Source organism: Artibeus jamaicensis, unplaced genomic scaffold (genome assembly GCF_021234435.1).
Source record: "Artibeus jamaicensis isolate MK-2021 breed Jamaican fruit bat unplaced genomic scaffold, CSHL_Jam_final contig_240, whole genome shotgun sequence".
NCBI lineage: Eukaryota > Metazoa > Chordata > Mammalia > Chiroptera > Phyllostomidae > Artibeus > Artibeus jamaicensis.
Window position 1 is genome coordinate 15,509,516 of NW_026521506.1, and position 23,527 is coordinate 15,533,042.

Here is a 23,527-nt window from a genome sequence, read left to right on the forward strand (position 1 = left end):
ATTCAGAACCATGGCTGCAGAAATCTCAAAGTGCCCATGGCAGGTTCTCTCTGCTTTCAGGACAGACTACTATGGAATCCCAAGAAAGAGCTTTCTCAACTTGATATGGAGAAGCTCAGTCTCTCCTAGGTCCTTTAGCCTCCTGCTTTTACTGCCAGCTTTGATAGCTTAGAAGCTATTAATAATCGCTGTAAAACATCCATAAATATGTTTTAAAAAAGTCTTAAGAGGAGAATGGAGAATACAAGAATGCAAACATTCAGATGGGGAGCAGGGCAATCTATTCTGGGTCAGTGCCCCTTCAAAAGCACCAAGGAGACTCTTAAATGATATTAACTTAATTGAGAGGTCCAACACTGTATCCTAAATTTGTGCCTTACAAATAGAACCCTTATTTCCTAGGGTCTTTAGGATACTAAAATTTTAACAAATGTCTTTTAAAAAACTAAATAAACTTTAAAATAAAAAATAGAATGAACCTCATTTTCTAATCACAATGCAGGCAAAACAAAAATTAAGCGGAAAACAGCAATATGGTACAGCTCTTGGGTCAGAGTTAGTATTAATGAAAACTGTAATAACAAACAATTTTGAAGTTTTCAATAATAACCCTGTGATGATTAATTCTATTTACAAACTTGGCTGGGTTAAGAGAAGCCAGGATAGCTAGGAAAATATTTCTGGGTGTCTCTGAGGGTACTTCCAGAAGAAGTTAACATTGGATTGATTACAGAGATCTGTCTTCACCAAATGTGTGTTGGGGGCATCATCCAATCCCTTGAGAGCCAGAATAGAACACGAAGGCAGAGGAAGGGTGAATTCCCTCACTCACTTCATGTTGGAACCTTCATCTTTTGTTTCCCTTTGACATCAGAGGTCCTAGTTCTCTGACTTTTGGACTTTGTGATTTATACCCTCCCCACCCCCACAGGTCTCAGACCTTTGGTTGAGTTATACCATCAGATCTCCTGGTTCTCAGGTCTTCAGATTCAAGACTGAAGTATATCATCAGCTTTCCTTTTTCTCCAGCTTGAATACAGTAGATTATGGGACTTCTCAATTTTTATAACCATGTGAGTCACTTTCTATTCTATGTATATAAACATTTATATATATGTTTATATACACATACATGTTTATATACATATATACATTTATAAATGTTTATATACACGTTTATACACATATACATATATTTATACATGTTATATACATTTATATAAATGTTTATATACATATATGTGTATATGTATATAAATGTATATAAACATTTATATATGTGCTTATATATATAAATGTTTATATGCATATATAAAGTATGAAATGTGACCAAAGCCATAGAGGAAAATCCATAGCCTTAAGTCCTTTTATCACTTAAACAACAAAGAATTAAAATACAATATTACAATATGCTGGATTTGTATTGAAAGCTTACACTGTGTAGAGCTGAACAAAATATATTTCATTTAATATTCATAGTACCTATAAGGCAGGTACTGTTTTTGCCCTTCACAGTACTTAGGAGATAGGTATTGTATTTTGCCCTTATTTTTTGAAGTATAATTAGGCACATCCATACAATGTTTGTTTTATCTTTTTCTAAGAACTACTTCACATGTTTCTTGATTCAGTGCTATACATATGTGTGTGTGATTATTATACACAGCACACTGTAACAAATAAATAAATAATGGATGTTCTCTACCTGTAAAACCCAAGCATGTGTGTTTATGACATAGATGAATGGGAGGATATAGCTCATACAATGATTGCAACTAACCCTGCTAGATAGAATTGACTGTATTAAATGCTAAAAATGATGGGTAAATCCAGCACCATGGTTGCAGAGTAAAGTGATTCCACCTTAGGTTAGGGTGTGGGACAGGAGTCAATTGTGGTGCCTGTTGCTACTGCTCATGGAAGCAGCTCTAAGTTGTGCAAACAATTAGTTAATGTGATTGAAGCAGAAAGAGCATATATATATATATTTCCACTTTATTAAAATATTGCATAGATACAGAGCAGTTGGGCACATCCATTTTAAGGCACTGTTCTAGTTGGAATGCAATTCCACAAGAGAGAAAAAGAGAAGCCATTACATTCAGTGTTTTTCATCTCTACATTCAGACTCCTCCCATGTTACATCTTATTGCTACTAGGATCTGAATTTTAACCCCACACTTATAGCAGCATCGTACAGGGTCCTAGATGACAAGAATTAAAAGACACATCCTGGCTCTAGCACTTGATATGATTTGGCACTTAATACAATCTCTCTTGCATTGTTCTCCATTTATTTCCCAACTTTTGTTTAACTAAAGATATTATAAACTCTTTATGAATCTGACCCATGAATTAGTTTCTTTACTAGTTTCCATTAAGCCTAGAACAGGACTAGTTAGGCACAAAGTAGATACCCCCCAAATACTTATATTATATTAAGTACGACTTCTAAGAACTTCTGTGGAACAGAAAGCATATACTTTCCCTAATTCTAGTTTAAGGAAAGGAAGACTGGTATCTTCATAAAGGTCAAATACTTGAATGTCCTATTTCCTGTATTTTATAACAAGGAACTAGGCTGAACAAATATTTTCATGTATTAACAACTTTAATTGACAAAGAGAGTTCTTCCCTTGCTACAGAAATTTGAGTCATTACTACGATTATATGAGAACATTTATATAAGTAGCAATGTGTGGTATGTGATTATAAGTAAAAAGAGGTTGAGAATCACTGAGCAATATATAAAGTATCTGAATTAGTGACCCTCATCGCCTTAAAATGTATGTGTATGTTCATGTGTGTCTTACATAAAAAACATATATGTGTAAATAATTTTTCATAACACCCTTCAAATGAATGAAGATAACTAGGCTTGGGAACAATAAGACTATATTGATAACTATAGAAATATATATTAAAGGTAATGTATTCCAAGGAATATTTGCAGAATACTAGCTCTGTGGGTTGTTATTTGAGTGTACATGAAAAAAGGTTCTGGGGTCAAACAGGTCTGTAAAACATTAAGCCAAGAGAGGTGCTTTCTCTGTCTTTACTGAAGGACCTGTCAGAGATTCTTATATGTTGACATGCACTGTGAATCTAGAAAGCAGAAAGAGCAGGAAGGGATTCCAAAACTTATTTGTAGAATATCTTATAGAATTAAGAGTTCTATAACACACACTTAGGGAGACACCAAATTAAAGAATGAATAAAATTTTAAAAGCACTGAGAAACATATGGTTGAATACTAAAGGAGAATAAAAAGCAATGGACATTGGCTCCTTAATTATCTACACCAAATTACATTCTATTTGTATGACTTCAACTGTCGAATGGATTCTTCGACATAAATAAATCATTAAATTAATAGCTCCAAGCAGCATCACCCCAAATAGCCAAATAAGCAAACTAGTAAACTTTGCAAAATTCACAAGGTTAAAATCTTAATTCCTTTAACATAAAAATTTTCAATGGAAATAACTCAGTTTTTACGAGGCAAATGAAATCCTCTTTATTCACATGTCCCTGACACATTTTTATTATTTGACAAAATACACGGTTTCCTTTCTTACCCTTGGGACACAAATAAAGGTGGTATATAACCACCTTTAATAATGACAGCAGAATAATTATGGTGCTACTATAATAGATATATCAGATAGATGTGGTTATCCATTATATTGACGCTACCCTATATGCTTTACAGTTGGCTTGGGACACAAAAATTTTCATTGTCATTGAAAAATAAGAGTTGTAAAGATAAAATATATCAAATCTAGGGAAGTTGCAAGAGTAGGGAGACACTCTAGAATTCACATGCCTTGGAAGATGGGTTAAGATATTTTTTAAAAAGCTGTTCTTATAAGCTCAAACAACAAAAAAAGATTCTTTCAAGACAAACAGACTGCTTCAGGTTAAGATTTTTTCTGAGTTAGTGCTAATTTCTGCATGACCTGTTTCCTTTAATAATTCTTAAAGAAGTCCTCTAAAGTGAGTGACTTGGTGCATAATAAGGCCTGCTCTCTGCCTGAAGCTTTTAGAACAATGACTACATTTGTATGGCTTCTCCCCTGTATGAATTCTTAAATGAATAACTAAACTTGGTCTCTGTCTAAAGCTTTTCCCACAATAATTACATTTAAAAGGTCTCTCTTCAGTGTGAGTTCTCTGGTGCAAAGTAAGAGCTGTCAGTCTACTAAAACTTTTTCCACAATTGTGACATCTATGAGGTTTTTCACCCGAATGAGTTTTCAGATGTCTTTTAAGACTTGATCCATGACAAAAGCTTTTCCCACACTCAAGGCATTTATATGTCTCTTCTTCAGAATGGGTTCTCTGGTGCCCTATAAGGTGTGAGCGCCGAGTGAATCGCTTTTTACATACAGTGCATTCATAGGGTCTCTCCCCTGTATGAAGTCGTTGGTGTCTATAAAGGTCTGAACTACGAAGGAATCTTTTTCCACATTCAGGGCATTTATGAGGTTCCTCTCCTGAATGAATTCTCTGGTGCCCTGTAAGTTGTGACTTCCGGGCAAAACATTTTCCACACTGAGAACATCGGTGAGGTTTATCTCCTGTACTCTTTTTCTTAAGGGTTTTAGGGTTGAGAGGTTCTTCCAAGCTAGTGAGAGGTTCTTCCAAGCTAGTGAGAGGTTCTTCCAAGCTAGAACTCTCAGGTTTCTCTCCTGAGGAATTATGATGATCTACAAGTTTTGTCAAATCTGTCTGTAAATCCTCTGGGGGTTTTTCCCATTGATTTTCTAACTGTACATAGTCTTTTTGTAAACTGGTACCATGGAGAGCATTACCCTCTAAAGTAACAAGAAATGGGTACATATTTTCCAGTTTTTTCTGTTTTGAAAGATCTTCTTCATTTTCTATTCCAATCTCAAAACCTGAGAGAAGAAACAGAAAGTGTACATGTCATTGTGCCCCACAGAGAAAAGAACATGAGAAAAGGTGAAGAGTTATATTAAACCACCAGTATGGATACAGAAATTCCTAAATAGAATCCAAAACTCTTTAACCTGATTAAGGTTGGATTTTTCTTTTCTTTCTTCTCTAGTATCAATGAATAATTACTTACCTATCTTGGATTCAAGTAATTGTTTAATTTCTTTGGAATCTTGTAGTTCCTTCACCCATGCCTCTTCTCTATGCTCCAATGGAAAGCTCATATCAAGCTTTGGTATTGGATATCCTGGCCATTAGAAAGATCAGAAGCATAATTGTTTGGGTTATCAACGGTTTTTCCAGAGTTCAGGCTTTTATCTTGGACACATGGCCACTTAATATCTACCTCCACCTCAATTACTATTACTTCATTTGGAATCTCATACAAGAGTTTCTTATAAGATAAGAATAAAACATAAATGAGAGAACATCCTTTTGTGCTCAATTAAAAACTATTCTCCTCTAATCTATGGAAGAAGAAGGAATCAATCCTGTGCTGAAATCACTGCACTAAATTATTTCTTTACCTATTTTGATAACAGATTTAATTAGGTTATAGATAAAATATAAAGTAAATCTTCATAAAGTTTTGGCATATTAGGACTTCCAGCCAAGATGGAGTTGTAGGTAGATAAACTTTGCCTCCTTGTACAACCAAAAGGACAACAAATTTAAAAACAAAAAATAACCAGAACTGCCAGAAAAATAAACTGTATGGAAGTCCCATAACCACGGAATTAAAGAAACATTCATCCAGACTGGTAGGAGGGATGGAGATGGGTAGCTGGGGTGGAGAGGACCTGCCACAAGGTGGTGACTGGAGAACCCAGTGGCCCCACATTTGTACTGGGATAAACCAGGAGGAACAACTGAAGAGTAAGACAGATCACCCAACCCAGGGTTCCAGCACAGGAAAATAAAGCCCCCCAAACTCTGGCTGTAAAATTCTGCAGTGGGAGAAACTCCCAGCCTCACAGGAGAGTTCAATGGAAAGACCCACAAGGTCCTAGTATGTACATAAACCCACCCACCTGGGAATCAGCACTAGAAGAGCCCAACTTGCTTGTGGGTAGTGGCGGAAGTGACTGAAAGCTGGTCAAGAGCCAAGAAAGTAGCATTGTTCCCTCTTGGACCCCTCCCCCACATACAGTGGGGGAATACCTATGCTTAGGTGAATACCTAAGGTTCTGCCCCTTACAACATAACAGGTGTGCAGAGACAAAAAAAATGCCCCAAATGAGAGAACACATCAAAGCTCTAAAAACAGAACTAAGAGATGAAGAGACAGCCAACCTATCAGATGCAGAGTTCAAAACACTAGTAATCAGGATGCTCACAGAAATGGAGAAGAATTCAAAAAAATGAGGAGAGGCTCAGGAACTTCCAGGACAACTTTAAACGTTCCAACATCTGAATCATAGGGGTGCCAGAAGGAGAAGAGTAAGAGCAAGAAACTGAATGCTTTTGAAAAAAATAATCAAGGAGAATTTCTCCAATATAGCTAGGAAATAGACTTCTAGGAAGTTCATAGAGTCCCAAAGAAGCACACACCAAGGCACATCACAATTACATTAGTCAAGATTAAAGATAAGGAGACAATCTTCAAAGCAGCAAGAGAAAAAGAGACAATTACCTACAAAAGAGTTCCCATAAGACTGTCACCTGATTTCTCAAAAGAAACTTTGCAGGCAAGAAGGGGCTGGAAGGAAGTATTTAAAGTCATGAAAGGCAAGGACCTACATCCAAGATTAGTCTAATCATTTAGAATGGAAGGGCAGATAAAGTGCTTCCCAGATAAGGCCAAGTTAAAGGAGTTCATCATCACCAAGCCCTTATTATATGAAATGTTAAAGGGACTTACCTAAGAAAAAGATGATTAAAACTATAAACAGTATAATGACAATAAACTCATAACTATCAACAACTGAACCTAAAAAAGAAAAACAAACAAACTAAGCAAACAATTAGAACAGGAACAGAATCAGAGAAATGGAGATCACATGGAGGGTTATCAGCAGGGAGGGGAAGGCAGAGGAATGGGGGAAAAGCTACAGGGAATAAGAAGCATAAATGGTAGGTACAAAATAAACAGGGGTAGGTTAAGAATAGTATAGGAAATGGAGAAGCCAAAGAACTTATATGTATGATCCACAGACATGAACTAAGGGGGGGGTGAATGCTAGTGGGGGAGCGAAGGGCAGAGGGGAATAAAGGGGAGGAGAAAATGGGGCAAGTGTAATAGCATAATCAATAAAATATATTTTAAAAACTTTTGGCATATTAAAACAGAAATGCTACTGTTGGGCATGAAGTGAAGAAAGAGAAATAAAAGTAGGAGTTATGAAACTGTTTACTAGAATAATTTCAGTTGAGAATTTCAAAGGAAGATGGAAATTGACTGGGTTGGCAACCAGCAAAAGCAGTCTTTATGTTTGTTTCAGCTAAAGTCTAGAAGTGGATTCTCTTGAAATTAACTCAAATGTCCATCAAACATTGTTTCTTACTGTAAATCTAAGGGGATCTAGAAGTTTTTAATACTCTTTTTCCCCTTAAATCATACCACCCCTCTGCTCATTGTGAGACCCTGTGGTTCAAATCCTCTTTCCACACCTCTTTGTTGCTTTACTCAGTTCTGGCAAAGAATATTGGCATGCAACAAAGTGTGGGTTGAAAACTGATGATTTGAGACCTAAGTACAGGATGATGTATACATATTAGCATTATTAAAATAACACTAGCCAAGTTCACTTGCTAGAAATTTAAATTTCAAAACATCTTATATCAAAGCAAGATTAACTATGTATGGATTAAACAACTCAATCAAAAGGCAGAGATTACCAAACTGGATTAAAAATTATATATGTATACTATCTACCTGAGACACACTTTAGATTAAAAGACACAAATAGACTGAAAGTAAAGAGATGGACTAGCAATTTTTCTCCTGGGTATTGATCTGAATATTATTAAAAAACTAGTTTTGCCCTGGCTGGTGTAGCTCAGTGGATTGAGCATGGGCCTGTGAAGCAGAAGGTCACCAGTTCAGTTCCCGGTTAGGGCACGACTGGGTTGCGGGCCAGGTCCCTGGTAGGGGACACATGACAGGCAACCACACATTGATGTTTCTGTCCTACTCTTTCTCCTTCCCATCCCCTCTCTCAAAAAATAAATAAAATATTTTTTTAAAAAGATGTAAAAAAAACCCCTAATTTGATGCCCTGGCAGGTGTGGCTCAGTGGACTGAGCACGGCCTGCGGACCCAGGGTCGCCAGTTTGATGCCCAGTCAGGTCACACGCCTGGGTTGCAGGCCAGGTCCTCAGGAGAGGGTTGTGTGACAGTCAACCACACATTGATATTTCTCTCCCTTCCCCTCTGCCAAAAAAATAAATAAATAAAATCTTAAAAAAAACTAATTTGAAAAGATATGTACACCCCAATGTTCAGTACAGGATTATTTATAATAGCCAAAATATGGAAACAACTTAAGTGTCCATTGTTGGATAAATGTATAAAGTGTGTGTGTGTGTGTGTGTGTGTTTCCATTTCATATATACCTACCACTTTTGCTGACAGGGAATATATTCCAAACTTTAAAATAAAATCAACTGAGTTCTTCCATTACTTTAAAATTTCTTATTTTACTCTGCCAGTAATCCATGCTTTCCACTCAGCCTACAATAGGACACACTTCATATAATACATCCAAGATGTTTTCATTTTTTAAAAAAGCCTTAAAAGTGTAATTAATGTCTAAATCATGGAATAATAAGTCTTACATCATTTTGATAAACATTAATTTAAGAATGATGAGAAAGGGGTAGTTTCCTCTTCTCCTAGTTGGTATATTTTGCTTTTTGAATTCGTTCCATCTCTCCCTTGTTAAATACACTGGAGTCTTTCCTGTGCTTTAGAAAGTATTAAAATCAAGAGCAGCAGTGTTTCTCAGCAACATATAAGGTGTTTGTACCTGGCACTGTTGTTAAGAAGAGCAAATTAACATGGGGAATGGAAATGCATATGCAGAAAAATTTATAATTAAATATTAATGGCTAACATTTGAAGATATAATGGCTGAAAATGTCCTATATTTGATGAAAGACATGAATATAAACATTTAATTAATACAAACTCCATGTAAGGTGAACTTAGAGACCCATACCAAGATATGTTATAATCACACTTCAAAAAGCCAAGGACGGAATCTTGAAAGCATCAGAGAGAAAAAACTCATTACATACAAGGGAACCTTAAAAGAAAGTACACAGATTTTGCATCAGAGACTGACTTTGAAAGTCAGAAAGCAGTGGGCTGACATATTCAAAGTCCTAAAAGAAATAAACTGTAAACCAAGAATCCTATATCTAGCAAATCTGTCCTTCAGAAGTGAGGGAGAAATTAAAACATTCCCAAACAACAACCACTGATGGTGTTCATTACTTCTAGACCTGCCCTGAAAGAAATACTCAAGGGAGTCCTGTAAGATGAAATAAAAAGGACACTAGACAGTAACTTGAAGCCATATGAAGAAATAAGTATCTCAATACAGGTAAATAAATATGTGGACAATTATAAAAGCTAGTATTATTGTAACAATAACTTATAATTTCACTTTTTTGTTTCCTATATGATTTAAGTGACAAATACATTTTTAAAAACACAATTATTGGCCTGAAAACTAGTATTATGGTAACTTATTTGTAACTCTCCATTTTCTTGTCTATGTAATTTAAGAGAATAATGCATTTAAAATAATTATTAGTTTAGTAACAGCTAATCTTATTCTAAAGATCTAAATCCAGGTATAGCCCTGGCTGGAATAGCTCAGTGGATTGAGCATGGGCTTGCAAACCAAAGGATCACCAGTTTGATTTTCAGTCGAGGGCACATGCCTGGGTTGCAGGTCAGGTCCCCGTAGGCGGGCACATGAGAAGTAACCGCACATTGATGTTTCTCTTTCTCTCTTTCTCCTTCTCTTCCCCCCTCTAAAAATAAATAAAATCTTTTAAAAAATAAAATAATATAAATCCAGGTATAATCATGATATGTCTCTTTGACTCACTTCTCTCTCCATATTCATCCTCTTCTCCCTATGTTAAGACTTTTACTAATTCCTCATTCAGACATTTCCTAAATGTGCCTTTCTAGAGTGACTTTGCTTTCGACCCTTTATGAATTGATGATTCTTCTCTAATTGTGTCCTCAATGATGATCGGTTTCTCTTTGAGATCTTGGAAATTCCCCCAAAGCTTTCCAGGCTCCTAGGAAATCATCTCTGGGTACACCCTCAGGGATTTGTTTTCATTTGGGCAGAGAAGCCTTCAAATCATCTTATTTCAGCAACTTCTATCTGTTCTCTGTGAAAGAGCAATTCAAGTCTCTTGTTGGGCTGTTTACTGTTTTCTGTCCTCCAGACTGGCTTTGTCACCATGCACATGGCTGGTTCCAAAGTATTGAAAATTCATTTTCCACAGCTACATTTAATGTACTAGTACTATAATTTTGCCAAAGGAATTAGATGTGGCACACCTTATCGCTTTATTTTTTTCCCCGACTTCACGTCTTTTATGTGCCACTTTCACACATTCCTTCTCTTTGTTAATTTTATGCTCCCATTTAAAGAACTGTGCTGTGGGAGATACTGGTATAAATAAAACATTATAAAATTTTACTGTATTTTAGTATTGCATAACTGTTATGCCAATAAACATATTGGGGGAAATTATTGGTGTTTAACATGTAACAAATTCCCAGCTTAGTGTTATTTGAAACCTTCATTTAATGCATGACTAAACCTTGTTTCATAGACACAAGTTCTCATCTGAATGAGAACCAGCTTGATTTTTCTTATAATAGCAAAGATGCTGTAATCAAAGAGAGATGTTTAAGGTAAAAAATAATTATTAGTTTATGTATCGGGGCACATATGTATAAAGATGTAATTTTGTGACATCAACAACTGAAAGGAGTAGGGAAAAAGCTGTAAAAGAGTGGGGTTTCTGGATGTTATTGTAATTAAGATGTTATAAATTCAAATCAGAGTGTTATAACTTCAGGATGTTAAATGTAATCCCCCATGGTAACCAGAAAGAAAATAGCCATAGAATAAACACAGAAAGAAATGACAAAGGAATTTAAGCATTATATTACAAAAAAAAAATCAACTGAGCCTAAAGCAATAATGTATAAAATAAGGGACAAAAAAAGCTATAAGGCCTATAGAAAACAAAGAGCAAAGTGTTAGTAGTGTCTACCTATTTGTAATATATGTCCAGGATATAGATCATATGTTAGGTTACAAATTATTCTTGAGTGATTTAAAAAGATATATGTCATAAAACATATTTACTTGAACCATAACAGGATGAAGTTAGAAACCAATAATAGAAAGAGAATGGGAAAATTGGCAAACTTGTGAAAAATAAATAACATACTTTTAAACAACCGATGACTCAAAGAAGGAATCACATGGGAAATTAGAAAATAATTAAAGATAAACCCTGGCTGGTGTGGCTCAGTGGATTGAGCAGTGGCCTGTGAAACAAAGGGTCGTGGGTTCGATTCCCAGTCAGGGCACATGCCTGGGCTGTGGGCCAGGTTTCCAGTTGGGGACATACAAGAGACAACTGCACATTGATGTTTCTCTCCCACTTTCTCTAAAAATAAATAAATAAACTATTTTTTAAAATCAAAGGCAGAAGCCATTGTTCCTTTTCTGAAACCTCTGTCCACAGAATTAGCAGGAAGTTGACATATCTGAATCTCCATCAAACTGGCTCATACTGTTCACCCAACCAGGTGATTCCATGAGACCACACCCCACCCAATTTGCATGCCCACCCAAGGTATTTCCAGTGGCTTTTCCATACAACTGGCCTCTCCTGACTCATGCTTCAGACTTTCTTAAAATCTCTCAAACAAGAAGCACCTGGCCTCTGTGTACCCCATACCCCTTTCTAAGTGGCCCCACACCCAGCACTAGTGGCAGACAGCCTTTGTTCACAGCCTGGCTGCTCCTGGGCACCTCTAAGCCCAGCACAAGTAGCAGCCATCTTCAGATTTTCTATAGCTTGTGCTTGGTGGCCCCAGGTATCATGGGGTGCTAGTAGAAGAAAAGAGATAGCCAGAAATTGAAAACCTATTTGAAAAAATAAGGACAGAAAAATTCCCTAACCTTGTGAAGCAAACAGACATACAAGTCCAGGAAGCACAGAGAGGACCAAATAAAATGTACCCAAAGAGGTGCACATCAAGACAAATCACAATTAAAATGCAAAAGGTTAAAGATAAAGAGAGAATCTTAAAAGCACCAAGAAAAAAGAAGTTACCTACAAGGGAGCTGATTACTCAACAGAAACTTTGCAAGCCAGAAGGGAATGGCAAGAACTATTTGAAGTGATGAATAGCCAGGACCTACAACTAAGATTATTCTTCCCAGCAAAACTATCATTTAGAATTGAAGGACACATTAAGAGCTTCCCCAAAAGAAAAAGCTAAAGTTCATCACCACCAAATCAGTATTACATGAAATGTTAAAGGGTCTTAAAAAGAAAAAAAGATAAAAAATGGCAAAAAATTCATAGCTATCAACGACTGAATTTAAGAAACAAAATAAACAAAGAAGCAGAACAGAAACAGAATCACAGATACAGAGAATATTTTGACAGTTGCCAGAAGGGAGGGGTGTTGGGGGGATTGGTAAAAAAGGTGAAGGGACTAAGAGGTACAAATCAATTCTTATAGAATAGTTAGTCATGGGGATGTAAAATACAGCATAAGGAATACAGTCAATAATATTGTAATAGCTATGTATGGTGTCAGATGGGTATGAGATTTTTCAGGATGATCACTTAGTAAGTTATATAATGTCTAATCATTGGGTTGCACACCTAAAATTAATATAATATTGAATGTCAGGTATAATTTAAAAATAAAAAATGATTGAATAAAAAGGATTATATACCATGACCAAGTGTTATTTGTTCTGGAATGCAAAGGTGTTTCAACATATGAAACTGAATCAGTTGTAATACACCACATTAACAGAATGAAGAACAAAAAAAACACACAATCATCTCAATTGATGCAGAAAAAGCGCTTGACAAAATTCAACATCCTCTCGTGATTCTCATGATAAAATAAAATTTTCTCACTCAATAAAATAGGAACAGAAGGACATTACCTCCACGTAATAAAAAGCCATATATGAAAAAATACAGGGAACATCATACTTAATTGTGAAAGACTGAAAGCTTTTCCTTTAAGACCAGGAAGAAGGTAAGGGTGCCCACTTTGGCCATTTCTATTCAGCCCAGTAGGGAAAGTTGTGGCCAGAGCCATTAGGCAAGAAAAATAAATAAAAGGCTTTCACAATGGAAAGGGAGAAGTAAAATGATCTCTATTAGTAGATTATATGATCTAATGAAAACCTAAAGATTCCATTAAAAAAACTGTTATAACTAGTAAATGAAGACAACAAAAAACCAGGATACAAAATGAACATGCAAAAATCAGTTCCATTTCTATACACTAACAATGAACAATGAAAAATTCTGGAAAATATGAAAACAATACCATTTATAACAGCATCAAAAAGAACAAAACACTTAGGAACTAACTTAAACAAGTAGGTGAAAAGATATACAACAGAAATTATAAAACATTGGTAAAAGAAATTAAAGAAGGTATAAATAAATAGAAATATATTCCACATTCGAGGATTAGAAGACTTAATAGTATTAAGGTGTTAATACTGCCCCGATTGGTACAGGTCAGTTGGTTGGGTGTTGTCCCGCAAAGCGAAAGGTTGCTGGTTCAATTTCTGGTTAGGGCACATGCCTGGGTTGTGGGTTCGGTCCCTAGTTGGGGCACTTGCAAAAGGCAACTAATCAATGTGTCTCTCTCCATTCAATGTCTCTCTCCCTCTTTTTCTCCCTCCCTTCCCCACTTTCTAAAAATAAATAAATAAAATCTCCAAAAACATATGTTAATACTACCCAGAGTGATCTATACAGTCAATATAATCTCTATCAAAATGCCAATGACATTTTTTGAAGATAAAGAAAAACCCATTTTTAAATGCATACAGAATCTCCAGGGACCTCAAATAGACAAAAGAATCTTGAAAAGAACAAAGCTAGAATACTCAAACTTCCTGATTTCAAAAATCTACTACAAAGTTACATCAATGAAAATAGTCTGGTACTGGCATAAAGACAGACATATAGACCAATGGAATAGAATACAGAAACCAGAAGGAAACCTTTAAATATACTGTCAAATGACTTTTAAAAAATGTTTATTTATTTTTAGAGAGAGGGGAAGGGAGGTAGGAGAGAGAGAGAGAGAAACATCAACCCATCTATTGCCTCTCGAAAGGGTGACCAAGGATTGGCCCACAACCCAGGCATGTGCCCTGACCAGTGATTGAACCAGCAACCTTTTGCATTGCAGAAGGATGCCCAGCCAACTGAGCCATACTGGTCAGGGCTGTCAAATGACTTTTAACAAAGATACCAAGATCATTCAATGGAGAAAAGACAGGTTTTTCAAGAAATAGTATTGGAAAAACTAAATAGGCATATACGAAAAAAATAAAGTTGGGCCTTTACCTAACACCATACATAAAAATTAATTTAATATGAATCAAAGACCTAAAAGTATAAATCTCTTAGAAGAATATAGGGGAAAAGCTTAATGGCATTAGATTTAGCAATGATAAGAAAAGGATAAGCAATAAAAGAAAAAGAAGACACAGTATTTCATGAAAATTAAAAAAAATTGTCCTTCAAGCCCTGGCTGGTGTAGCTCAGTGGATTGAGCACAGGCCTGCAAACCAGACAATCGCGGTTCGATTCCCAGTCAGGGCACATGCCGGGGTTGCAGGCCGGTTCCCTGCAGGCCACTTCCCAGCAGGGGATGCACGAGAGGCAACCATACATTGATGTTTCTCTCCCTCTCTCCTTCCCTTCCCCTCTAAAGATAAATAAATAAAATCTTTAAAAAATTTTGTCCTTCAAAAGACAGTTATCAACAGAGCAAAAAGGCAACCTGCAGAATACAAAGAGTATTCGCAAAATCATATATCTGATAAGGGATTAATATCCATAGTATATAGAGAACTTTAAAATTCAACAAAGAAAACCAAACAACCCAATTAAAAATGTGCAAAGGACTTGAATAGACATTCTTAAGCAAAACTCACCCTGAAAACCCATGGACATAGACAACAGTATAGTGATGACCAGAGAAAAAGGTAGGTTTGGGTTGGTTGGAAGGAAAAGGGCAGATGAATGGTGATAGGAGATTTTACTTTGGGTGGTGAACACAAAATGCAATACACAAATGATGTATTATAGAATTCTACACTTGAAATCTATATACTTTTATTAACCAATGTCATCCCAATGAATTCAATAAAAATTTAAAAAACAACAATGAAAACGAAACAAAGTATGTTCATCAGACTGGAAAAAGAGAGAAGATATACAAATGGTCAACAATCACATGAAAAGATGTTCAACATCATTATTTAGAAAATGCAAATCAAAATGATAATGAGATACCACCTGGTACCCCTTAGGAATGCTACTATCAAAAAAGAAAAAAAAAACAGAAAATAACAAGAGTTAGCAAGAATGTGGAGAAAGTGGAAAGTTTGTTCATTGTTGGTGGGAATATAAAATGGTACATCCACAGTAGAAAACAGTATGGTAGTTCCTCAAAAAATTGAAAATAGAAAAACCATATATCAACCAATTCCACTTCTGGTTATATACCCAAAAGAAGTAAAGGCAGAATCTCAAAGAGATTTGTACACCCATATTCAGGGAAGCATTATTCATGATGGCTAATACGTAGAAGCAACCCAAGTATACATTTATGAAAAACAGATAAAAGACATAGTATATATATATATATATATATATATATATATATATATATATACATACATACAATGGAATATTCTTCCATTTTTAAAAGAATAGAAATTCTGACATATGCTACAACAATGGATGAAACTTGAGGACATTATGCTAAGTAAATGAGACAGTCACAAAAAGACAAATAATGTATGATTCCATTTATATGTATGATTCCATTTATACAAGACACACAGAATAGTCAAATTCATAGAAAGCTGAATGGTGGTTCAGTGGTTGAGGGGGAGGTGGAAATAGGCAGTTGTTTTAAATGGGTGTAAAGCTTCAGTTTTACAAGATGACAATAGCTGTGGACATGGGTGGCAGTGATGGTTTCACAGCATTATGAATATATTCATTACCACTGAAGTGTATATGCAAAAATAGTTAAGTTAATCTAAGACTATGTGTATTTCACCCAAAAAAAATGAAAAGAGAAATACAGACTTCTTCAGCAGGGTCATTAGCTTAAGGAGTTTTGAATCATGAGTGATGTAAAGTGCTTTGTGACTGGCTATTCAGAGAGATGTTTCCTCCTCCTACTCTTTATCATGAGGATCCATTTTCATGCAGCATTCAGTGTTTCCAACCAAACACAACCCTGGAGAGCTCCTGAGCTCCAAAAAAAGAAATCAAGGAAAGGAAATAAAACCCTTGCCTACCAGGGTCCAGAAAGGGCTGGCCTTCCCCAGCAGCGCCATAGCTCAGTTCTTGCAACCCTGCCTGTGGGATCCATGCCTCTGCCACTGGGGCCTCAGGGACAGGTCCCATTGCTTGGAGTGGGGGTACCTCCACATGGATGTTTGGTGGTATGTCTGTCATTCCAACTGCTGCCAGGTCTTCCAAGAGCATTTCCTGCCTATCGATCTGGGGAAAATGCCAGAACCAATCACTCCAAATTCCAGACTAGCAGTGCCCAGTAGCAATACAATGCAAGCCACCTAAGTCACTTAAAATTTTCCAGTGGTTATATGAAAAGTAACAGAAATAGGTAAAGTCAATCTTAATAATATGCATTATTTACCCAATATCATATTCTGCCATATATAATGCATACCTACAATTTTTGTGTACACTATACATGGGATTATTATACCCATGGTAGGTAATCATTATACTTACATATAATGCACATCCTTATTGATCCCTCAAAAATTTGGGCAAAAAAGTGCACATTATATACAACAAAACATAGTATATAAAAATATAATTTCATAATATAACCAATATAAAGAATTATTAATACGATATTTCACCTGCTTTGTTGTTCAGCCTACATCTTCTGAATGTGGTGTGCATTTTATACTTATAGCATATCCCAATTTGGTCTAGCCACATTGCTAGTGCTCAAATGCCACCCTTGGCTGGTGCCTACCATGCCGGCAATGCAGGATTATACCACATGAAGACAACATCTCATGTAGTAAGCCAAACAAGGAGACACAAAGGAAGGGAAATCATAAACACATTCCATCCTACAGGCAGCACACTTTGGAAGAGTCCTGCTCATGCAGGCTAACTGCAGAGTCCCATCAACACACAAGACTCCAGTGCCCCTAATGCCCAACTAGAACTACTTTCTCCCTTCTCCAGAGATGCTGCCCTGTGCTTAGCTATCACATGCCTCAAACAGGCTTAGCTTAGTGCTTTTGAACAGAGGGCAGGGCCACCACCCCCAGGAAGAATTTTGGATATGATGGCAGGTGCTGGCTATCAGAATTTAGTGGGCAGAGATGGGAATATAGACAATGAACAGTGCAGAAGTTCTCCGGGTCTCTACCAAATTTGGAGTGTCCCCCTGAAGTACTCACATAGGTAAAAGAATCTGTTAAGAGCCTCACCTTGTTGGTCACATAATCACAAAATATTTTTGCAAATTTTAGCTTGACTTGACTCAAGTCCAGACATGTGTATGCTGAAATGCTTATTAATTTACAATACACTATATTCCTTTTCTTTTATATTACTTCTAACCCTACTTGACTGACAGATGGCAGTCCATTTTGGAAATAGCCAGAGAGTAAGTATTTTAGGCTTTCTGTGTTAGTCTGTTGCCTATTCTTTTTTTAAACAGCACTTTAAAAAGGTAATAACCATTATTAGGTCATGGGCCATATAAAAATAGGCTTTGATCTGCTTTTGATCCACAGACCATACAGTACTTATTATATTGATGGTTTTGATTTTGTGTATATAAGCAGATTATACTCTCAAAAACTTTCATCTTAAGATAACAAAGGGGACATTACCAAATATTTGAGGAGTTGAATTTAATAATTGACAATCACCAACCCATATGCTGATTCCAACAAAATGGAAATAGGAAAATCACTGCAGGGAAATCTTGGGACAAAAACACAAAATGTCTAATCTGCTACCGGTTGTGTCTGCCACTCCTTTTGGTTAATTACCCAGATCCCAAACTCTTTTCTCACCTGTGGCTCTGGTATCTCAAGTTCTCTTTGTAAGTCTTCTATCAGTGACACAACTCTTTCTCTATTCTCTGGGCAATGTTCCCTCACCCAGGTCTCTATCTCTGTAGGCAGAATTGTTAGGAATTGCTCCAACACTAGAAGCTCCAAGATTTGTTCTTTAGAACGCATCTTTGGCTTCAGCCATTGACAGCAAAGCTCCCAGAGTTTGTTGAAAGCTTCATGAGGCCCAGCGGCTTCTTTGTACTGGAACTGCCTGAAGCGCTGACGGAACACTTCAGAGTCAGTATCATACTCTTGAAACACTGAGCCCTGATTTAAGGAGGCCTGGATTGCACAACCCAGGGCAACAGCCATTGCCCACTTCCAGCAGTGTCCAATTTATCTGGGCCTGAAGTTTCAGACTCCAATTTGTTGTTGTTTTATATTTCTTGGGTGGAGTACCTACAGCTGAGGACAGGGCAAATGAGAAAGGAGAAACAGAAGTGGTTACCAGAGGGTATCCTTATCTCCCTTAATTGCTTACTTTTCACCAAAGCCCTAAAGCAGTAGATTGTAATCTTTTCAGTGGTTTTGAGAATCTGATGAAAGCCATGGACTCACTTCCTAAAAAAATACACATATAAATCCAGTTTCTAAAAGCTCACAAAGTCTTCAAGACCATTCATGGACCCTCTAGAACTATTCTGTCCAGTATGGTAGTCAACAGTTCCATGGGGCAGTTTAACTTTAAATTATTTAAATATAAAAATTTAGTTTCTTATTCATACATTCATATTTCAAGTGCTTAGTAGACATTATTGCAGGAAACTCTATCAGACAGCTCTGTTCCTGAATTCCTTGGACCCAAGGCTAAGAATCCTTTCCCTTAAATTAACTCCTATAGCTCTGAAGGCCTGTATCCCACTCCCAGTCTAATAACAATATTCTTGTGTTTCTGAACATAGGTGAGCCACAGAGGAATACTGGGGAGCAATACTTACAATACTGGTGAACAACCCTTATAGTTCATCTAGCTCTGAGTAACCCTCAGTCACCTTCAATCACCAGCATCTTAGTGAGAGCCATGCCCTGCAAAGGCAAAAACTCAACAATCCCCCATTCTTCTCCAAACCAGGTTTGTGTAGTTCAACCAACATCACCGTGATACTCATCCTGCAGTGGCAGTCCAAGTGGCTTTCTCATGACAAAAACACACTGCACAGGGCAGGCCATCAGGAATCCCACCTGCATTTAGCCAGGTGCTGTTACAGGCCTCCTACATATATTAGTTCATTTGGCCCTCACCCAATCAGTGTTGGGGGGGGTACTAGTATTATGCCCTAACTACAGATGAGGGCACTGAGGCTTGAGGCTTAGGACAGAATAATAGGTCCCACGACCCATAGCAAATGTCAGAGGGAAATGGTGATGAGGTTAGGAACCACAGACTCCTGCTATGCTCATGCCTAAAAACATCCAAATGTTCTTAGTTCAGTCTCGGAGGTCACGTAGGCAGGCACATTCATATCTCCACAGTTGTGAAGACCTGTATCTGCCTGTGTGCTATGGGTCCTCTCTCTCTGCATTTACCCGCACAGCTCACCTACCTAAGTCTTCTTTCCTGGACCAGACCAAGAAATAAAATACTCACGACTCTTTTCCTGCCCAGTCATCAAGAAACGACACTCTGTTCCCACTTCACCCTGGGCTAGTTCCCTAAAGGGCACCCATTGCCTCTCTCTGTAACATCCTCTTCATAAAATTGCCTCTGGCAGACCCAAATGCATGGAAAGCGAACGGCCGTGTGTCTGGCACAGAGACAGCTCTGCTACAAGAACTCATTCCTAAAAAGCGTCCACTCCCCCGGTCTAGGCACGTGAGGGTCGTTAGGGGAATCCAGGAATCCGCCAGTTTAGGCCAGGGTCCCACCTCCCATGTCCTCCAGCCTCACAGTTGGGCGGCTCTCCCCTGACTGACCCAAACCTTACCTCAGGTCTCCCACGGAATTGATCCTCCGGGATCCCCTCCACTGGCTTTTCGGGATGAAAACTTCACTTCTCCTCAGGGGTAATGGCTTCTCCCCAGACCCTCCCGAATGAGCGCGCCCTCACAGGGCCCGTGGATAAAGAGGCGTTCGGAAAGAGGCAACTGGCTTCGTGAAAAGAGGGCACGAGGGAAAAGGTGTCCCTAGGGATAAGTCTCTAAATGTCTAAAGGCCGTTTTAAAGTCGGATACCGGTGGCAAGGGCGCGGCCCTAATTCTTTCGCGGGGAAGATGCCTCGCTTCCTGAAGGGGCGACGCCAGCCCCGAAGGACCCCCTGGGAAGGCCTGGCCAGGTATAAAGGAGCTGTGGCGGGGACTGGAGCAGGACAGGGGCCCACGGCTCGGTCAGGCCTGCGGGCAGTCAGTTCTCGTAGCCTAAACGAGTGATGGGAGCCCCACTCCCCGAGCCCCAGGGACTGCCACGCCCTCCGGACGCCCAGGGACTCACCGCCTGGCTGCCCACAGCTCTTCCAGCTCACTGGGTGCAGTGCCTAGTGCGCAGGAGCGGGGCCACGCAGCCGACTACAACTCCCGGCATGCCTCAGTCCCCCCCCCCCTCCTGGGGTCGGGTGGAAGGTTGCAGACTTGAGAGGGTTTGGGACTTTTCTTTAGAAGGGATTTTATTTCCGGCCACAGAGGCTTCTAAATCCCAGAGGACTGCACAGGGCCTGTCATATTCTTGATCTTTGCCAGGACTTCTCTCCCGTAGGCCCTAGAGTACCCGGAGCAGTTTAGGATGTAAAAAAATAAATTTTAAACTGTAATGAAGAATGAAAGACTCTTATTTGCCCAAAAAAGGAACTGCAGCCCAGCATACACAGATATAAGTAGCAACTTAAATTTTGTTCCACTGAGACCAAGGGGAGGCTGTCCTTTATGGTGAAAATTCTTGCTCAGTTTCTCAGTTATGTCTGCTTTATGTAAATGAAGTACCCAAACTTGCAGTTCTGATTGAACAGGGCAGGTTTCAGTCCAATGATGGAAAGAGGAAGCCAGGGTGTTTCCCTGTAGTGCTTGATTCAGATGGCATAAATAAACCCGGCATAGCACGGGAAGCAGATTCAGCCTGAACTACCCTGGGGAAGCTCCTGTCTGCAAATGGCTGCTAAGCTCTTATTATTTATAAAATTGGGGCCCTGAGTTGATCCAAATGGGGAGTCTATCTCAGCAGATAAATTCTTTCTTGGGGTCCACACTGACCTTTAAATCTGCTATGATGTTGCCAGTGATTCTCAAAGCTCTTTATGTAGGAAGGATTTCTAGGGAGAGCATGTTTAAAAATCATATTTCTGGTCCTCCATCCCAACACTCTGAGGCACCAGGGTCTCCCAATAGCTCTAGCATTTGCATTTTAATAAGCTTTCTCTGTGAGTCTGGTCTTTGGCTCACAGGTCATAATGGCCTTAAGCTGCATTTGTATTTTCTTTTCTTAAAGACCTGAGCTTCCACTTGTGTACTGAACATATTTTTCTCATCCTTCATCCACCATCAGAAGGGTCTCAGGTCTGGGGGTTTGTCTGATACCCCACCCCTATTGTTTTCCAATTGGTCCCTCAATGGTCCTGCTCCTGGAGTAAGATTTTCCCATCTGGGTAATCAGTGGAGACTTGTAGGGCAGCTAGATGCTATGTTGTCATTTGGTAAAGTTGTCATCACTTTAGTTTGGAGGTAGTACTGTTGGTTTTTGGACACCAAAATTTAGTGCTCATAATTCCTATCCTTTTGTGCGGGATCTAGTCCTGCATGGGTTCAAGACAGAGAGAAGAGAGCTGCCTGCCATTGTATCTTCCTCAGGCCCTCATGGAAGCAACTCAGTGGGGCAGGTGCACCACCTTCCTGAAACCACAGAAGCCAAGATATTGGAGACAGCTCTGTCACAGGTGGGCAAAGGTAATCAGGTTCTTGGTGATCATGGACAAAGAATTGAACTGAACACACAGAGTTTATAGCAAAAAGAAAGAGAGCAGATTTATTAAGCGATAGTACACTCCACAGAACATGGGAGCAGGCCAGCTCTGAGCAGAGACTGACTTCAGGGGCTGGAGGGATTCTATTCTTATAGGGCAGATCTTGCCTGACTAGTTTCGCCAGGCTTTTATTGTACATGTACAAGTAGTTGTATTACTTTAAATCTATTGCACATGTGGTCTCCCATGATTTTCCTTGATTTGCCACTGGAAAAGGGGGCTGAACAATGTTAATTTGTTATAATGCCATTCTAATGAAGCAGGGATCATGTAGCACCTTCTGCACAGGTGCATTCATGAGTTACCATGATTCAGCACTTTTCCAGAAAGCGGGACCAACGGGTCTTAGAACAAGGTCTCTGTCCTGCATTGCTGTCCTTCATCTTAGCCCTGGGACACCTCCGAGTTTCCTCCTTCCTGACTGTCTTGTGCCTCTGCTCTGCTGGGGCTCGAGTTTTGTTTATGGGGTGGGACATGGAGCCTCCAGCATGCTGACTCCTGCACGTGCTGTTTATTGTTGCAAGAAGTGCTGGGGCACCTCCGCCAGCAGTCACGGTTGGTTTCAAAGCTAAAGTAATCCAGGAGTCTGATGATGGCATGTGGCCCAGGCTCCTAGGAGCAAAAAGGGCTCTTGATTGTGAAACTGAAGACATCCCTGTACCTGGAGTCAGGAGCTGTCCTTGCTTGACCAAAGGCCCAGTGTGGAGGTCTCACACCTGAACTTCTGTGAATTCTGCCACTAGCCCTTGCAGAAACCTTTTGGTGGCTCCTGGAGCTTCACCATGAGTAGGTGGCTTTGGCCCAAGATGCACTCCATGAAGCAGATCCCGGAGCTGCTGGTGTTGGAGCAGTTCCTTACCACCCTGTACCAGGAAGTCCACAGCAGTGTGCAGAGCTGCCCAGAAGCTGTGACTCTCAGAGTACAGGCAGTGAGAGTTTGTGAGACTGAGGGAAGAGGGGAGTGAGAGAGAGAGGTTTCACCTGTGGGTGATTGGCTCCAAAGATGGCAACATCACAGAGTCTTACTTCCCCACTTGGATTGTCTTGATTGGCCTCAGTAGACCTTACCTGGCCAAGTGACCTTTTGTAGTTTAGCCTGAAACTTCCATCCCCCAGATTTCCCACCAAAAGCACAAAGTGAATAGTGAAGGGTGACTGTTTTCACAGAGAGGCAGTGTGGCTATTGTAACAGTTAGTGTTGGCTGTGGACTTAGATTAAAGGGG

At 38.8% G+C, this 23,527-nt stretch overlaps 1 protein-coding gene across 3 annotated transcripts; it reads right to left on the reverse strand.

Annotated features, from left to right (window-relative positions):
* Nucleotides 1-1,994: 1,994 nt before the first annotated feature.
* On the reverse strand, nucleotides 1,995-20,818 carry ZNF449 (zinc finger protein 449). 3 transcript variants are annotated; one of them, XM_037145284.2, is made up of 5 exons: nucleotides 20,785-20,818; nucleotides 18,315-18,761; nucleotides 16,542-16,746; nucleotides 5,093-5,206; nucleotides 1,995-4,901 (listed from the first exon to the last, which is right to left on the reverse strand). In XM_037145284.2, exons 2-5 carry the CDS (start codon nucleotides 18,666-18,668, stop codon nucleotides 3,979-3,981), a joined length of 1,596 nt encoding a protein of 531 aa, XP_037001179.1. In that variant the 5' UTR covers nucleotides 18,669-18,761; nucleotides 20,785-20,818; the 3' UTR covers nucleotides 1,995-3,978. The 3 variants fall into 3 exon arrangements, with proteins under 3 accessions (XP_037001179.1, XP_037001178.1, XP_053518357.1); XM_037145283.2 differs by lacking the exon at nucleotides 20,785-20,818 and adding an exon at nucleotides 20,282-20,776; XM_053662382.1 differs by lacking the exons at nucleotides 5,093-5,206; nucleotides 20,785-20,818 and adding an exon at nucleotides 20,282-20,776.
* Between the last annotated feature and the right edge of the window lie 2,709 nt (nucleotides 20,819-23,527).